General features: G+C 36.0%; 1 protein-coding gene across 1 annotated transcript; it reads right to left on the reverse strand.

The window, feature by feature from the left end:
- Positions 1–2162: 2162 nt before the first annotated feature.
- Positions 2163–3137, reverse strand: LOC103208230 (putative olfactory receptor 5AK3). The gene has a single exon (XM_007953905.1). The coding sequence runs from the start codon at positions 3135–3137 to the stop codon at positions 2163–2165; it is 975 nt and encodes a 324-aa protein (XP_007952096.1).
- Between the last annotated feature and the right edge of the window lie 456 nt (positions 3138–3593).

Consider the following 3593-nt stretch of genomic DNA (forward strand, 5'->3'; position numbering starts at 1 on the left):
GGGCGTCCCTGAGTTGTCTCTCCTCACCTGTAACCCTGGGGCTGACTTCTTCATGTTAAGACCCAGATATTTGGTTGTTTTGTGTACTTGTCATATAGCTCATTTCCTTTTGGTATTTCTTTTACTCCTACAACATGCAGAGACCAGAACTTTGCTTGTCAGAAATGAAAATGACTTGAAGCACTTACTGATAAAGGTCAAAAAGTACAGCTTTAAGTATGGATTACACCTGAACATGAAGAAAATGGAAATCCTCACAACTGGACTGATAAACAATATCATGGTAAATATAGAAAATAGTGACGTTGTCAACCATTGCATTCTATTTGCATCAATAGCCAATGTCTATGGAAGTAGTAATAAAGAAACAACATACTGCATTGGGAGAATCTACTGCAAAAGACCCTCTTAAAGTTTAAAAAGCAAAAATGTCACTTTGGTTTCTAAGGTGGGCTGCTCCGACCCATGGTTTTTGTAATTTCCTTATATGCACATGAAAGCTAGACAATAATAATAATAATAAAACAAATGAAGAGAGAAGAATTGATGCATTCATACCATGATGTCATTGAACAATATTGAGCATACTGGGGTCTACCAGAAAAATAAATGAATCAGTTTTAGAAAAAATACAACCACAGTACTCCTTAGGAACAAGGATGGAAGATTTTGGCTTGGTACAAGGCATCAGGAAAGACCGATCCCTAGAAAAATACATCATACTTGGTAGATAGAGTGTCTGTGAAGATGAGAGGAATCTTCAATTAAGCTGATTGACAGAATAGCCACATCAATGACCTCAAGAACACAGAGGACCCGGAGGAGCACAGGCAACGTCTGTTATACATCAGGTTGCCAGGAGTGGGGGCTGACTCCAGGGCAGCCGACAACAACAGAAATATTGAGTGCAGAATACTACGTGATTCTCCATTTTCCTTCTTATCTCCATGTTGGTCCTTGAGAGTTCCCAATATATAAAATTCTGTTGCTTAACTGGATCTCAAAGTTTCCTATCCAGATCCTCAGATCATCCTGTCTACTTTGCTAGTCACTCTCTAGCAGTGATCCTTGGTCCTGGTTCTTGAAGATACTTGGACCTGCCTTGGGGTAAAGATTCTTTCCTTTATAAAGACTGCCTTTTCTGGAGAGATTCAGGTCACTCTACATTGACTTCAAGATTTTATTATTATTTTCTCTTCTCTTAGAATTTATGAGGGATATTGAATTTGAAACACAGAACTCTTTTTCTTGGCCTAATTCTTCTTGTGCTTTTACTTAACAGTACATTTTCTGTACATTTCATAAGAACAGCTGCCATTAACTGAATGTAAGCTTTGTCCTTTCATCCATCTAGCATGGCATCTCTAGAAGTCATTTGTGTACAAGTCCTTTTCTGTCAACACTTTTTGTTTCTGATACAAAGGACTCTTGGCCTGCCTTGGGGTTCCTGTGCAGCTTCTGTGGTTTAAACTTATTTGTCTGAACTAAAGCTATTGGTATGCCTTTTTATAATTGAATGACCATCTGTTGGGTTTAAGACCCATCTTCATTCTAGATTCTCTATCTCTATTGGACAGAGAAGTAGAAAATGTTTATAAGAATTCCCTTTTCTTTGGCAAGGAAGACATAGATTCATATTAGAGGAGAACTAATCACAGGAATAAATGTTTTCAAATGTTAGGAAATGTCAAAAATATTGGCATATTAGGTAAAAAGGACAGCCTGAATCATAAGATACTTTTTTCAGCAATACATTTATTTTATGAGTTCTGTGCAGTAATTAGAATAAACTTAAAGGAGAGCTTCATTGTGCATAATTCAGAAAACTTGTGTAAATAAACAGAAAATTATGAAATTTAATTTTACTATGGATTATACACAGAGTGTTTTATTCGGTAAGAATGTATTTGAAATACATTTGAACAATTAAATATTTTGGAAAATTTATACATGTTTCTTAATATTACAAATAATCTTGATAATGTCCTTCTTCACGGGCAGTGTGAGACATGTTTTTCAAACATTATCACAGGAAAAATTATTGCCAGACATGTTCTTATTATATATCTCACATTCTGAGATCTTATGTATTGAAATAAGTAGCACTAATTTAAGATGGTAACAGGTTTTAACCTCAGAAGCATTAAATTTTTATAAAATATTTATGCTTGATGCATTGTTGTGCTGAATTTTAATAAATTGAGGCCAGTGTGGTACTTCTTTCCCAACCCTTTTAGAGCTTGTTTTACCTCCTTATTTCTCAAGCTGTAGATCAGGGGGTTCAACATGGGGATGACAATACCATAGAACGTGGAAGCCACTTTCATATTTTCCTCGGAAGTATTAGAGTGAGGCCGTAAGTACATGTAAGAGAGGGTTCCATAGAAAATGGTGACTGCTGTGAGGTGGGAGGCACATGTGGAGAAGGCCTTTTTTCTCCCTGCAGTGGAAGACATCTTCAGGATGGCACTCAGGATGTATATGTAGGAGAAGATGATGACCATCACAGTGAATGTCAGGTTAAATCCCACAAAGACAAAGAGTAGCTTGATGTTGATGTTGATTCTGGAGCAAGAGAGGGAGAGAATTGGGGGGACATCACAGAAAAAGTGATTGATGATGTTGGACTTGCAGAAAGACAGTGAAAATGTAAATCTTGTGTGTACGGAGCCATTTATTGATCCCATGACATATGAACCAAGTACCAATTGGATGCAGATTGTTTGGGACATGACTATGGGATAGTGAAGTGGGTTACAGATGGCTACATACCGGTCCACTGCCATAACAGCCAGGAGGTAACAGTCACTGGTTGCAAATGAGGCATAAACCAGTAATTGCATCACACATCCCATGAATGATATTGATTGGTTTTCTACTATGAAGTTTTGTAGCATCTTGGGAGTAATGGCTGAGGTATAACACATATCAACAAAAGCCAAATGTTGTAGGAAAAAGTACATGGGTGTTTGAAGTCTGGAATCTGTCTTGATAAGTAGAATCATTCCAATATTTCCCACCATAGAGGTCATATAGATCACTAAAAATACAATGAAGAGGACCAATCGAAACTTGTGTTGGCCATTAAATCCCACAAGAATGAATTCAGTCACTTCTGTAACATTTCCTTGTGTCATGGCTATCAAAAGTCTAGGAAGACCAAGAGAAGGACCAATAAAATAAAATAAATCTTTATGACATGTTATGATGAAAAGGCTACAGTGTTTATTGATTCTCAAGTAAGTTTTTCTCTATTTTTGGTAAAAGATTAGCATGAAAGCAGTGATTCTTGAGTAATGAATTTATTTTCAATATGAAGACTGTCATAGAAGATGATTTCTAATATACATGGTTCTGAGAAACATAGATCGACCCACTTTTCCATTACATCAAACAATATACAACTTTGCAAAAAGCAATATGCAAATATAATTATGTACCTTTTCAACCATCAATAATGTTTCTCTGCTATGTATAATTTTCTTCATAGTTCAACCTCTCGAAAAGATAAAAATGAAATATACATTTTTAAGTTTAGGGAATAACTGGAATTTTATAATCAATCAATGCAAATGCGGGTAAAAAAGTTGTTG

Source organism: Orycteropus afer, unplaced genomic scaffold (genome assembly GCF_000298275.1).
Source record: "Orycteropus afer afer isolate SDZICR_OR568_19922 unplaced genomic scaffold, OryAfe1.0 scaffold00419, whole genome shotgun sequence".
In the NCBI taxonomy this organism is placed as follows: Eukaryota; Metazoa; Chordata; class Mammalia; order Tubulidentata; family Orycteropodidae; genus Orycteropus; species Orycteropus afer.

Bases quoted from the DNA above. Each gene is read 5' to 3' on its own strand.
- LOC103208230 (XM_007953905.1), bottom strand. From the start codon at position 3,137: ATGACACAAGGAAATGTTACAGAAGTGACTGAATTCATTCTTGTGGGA.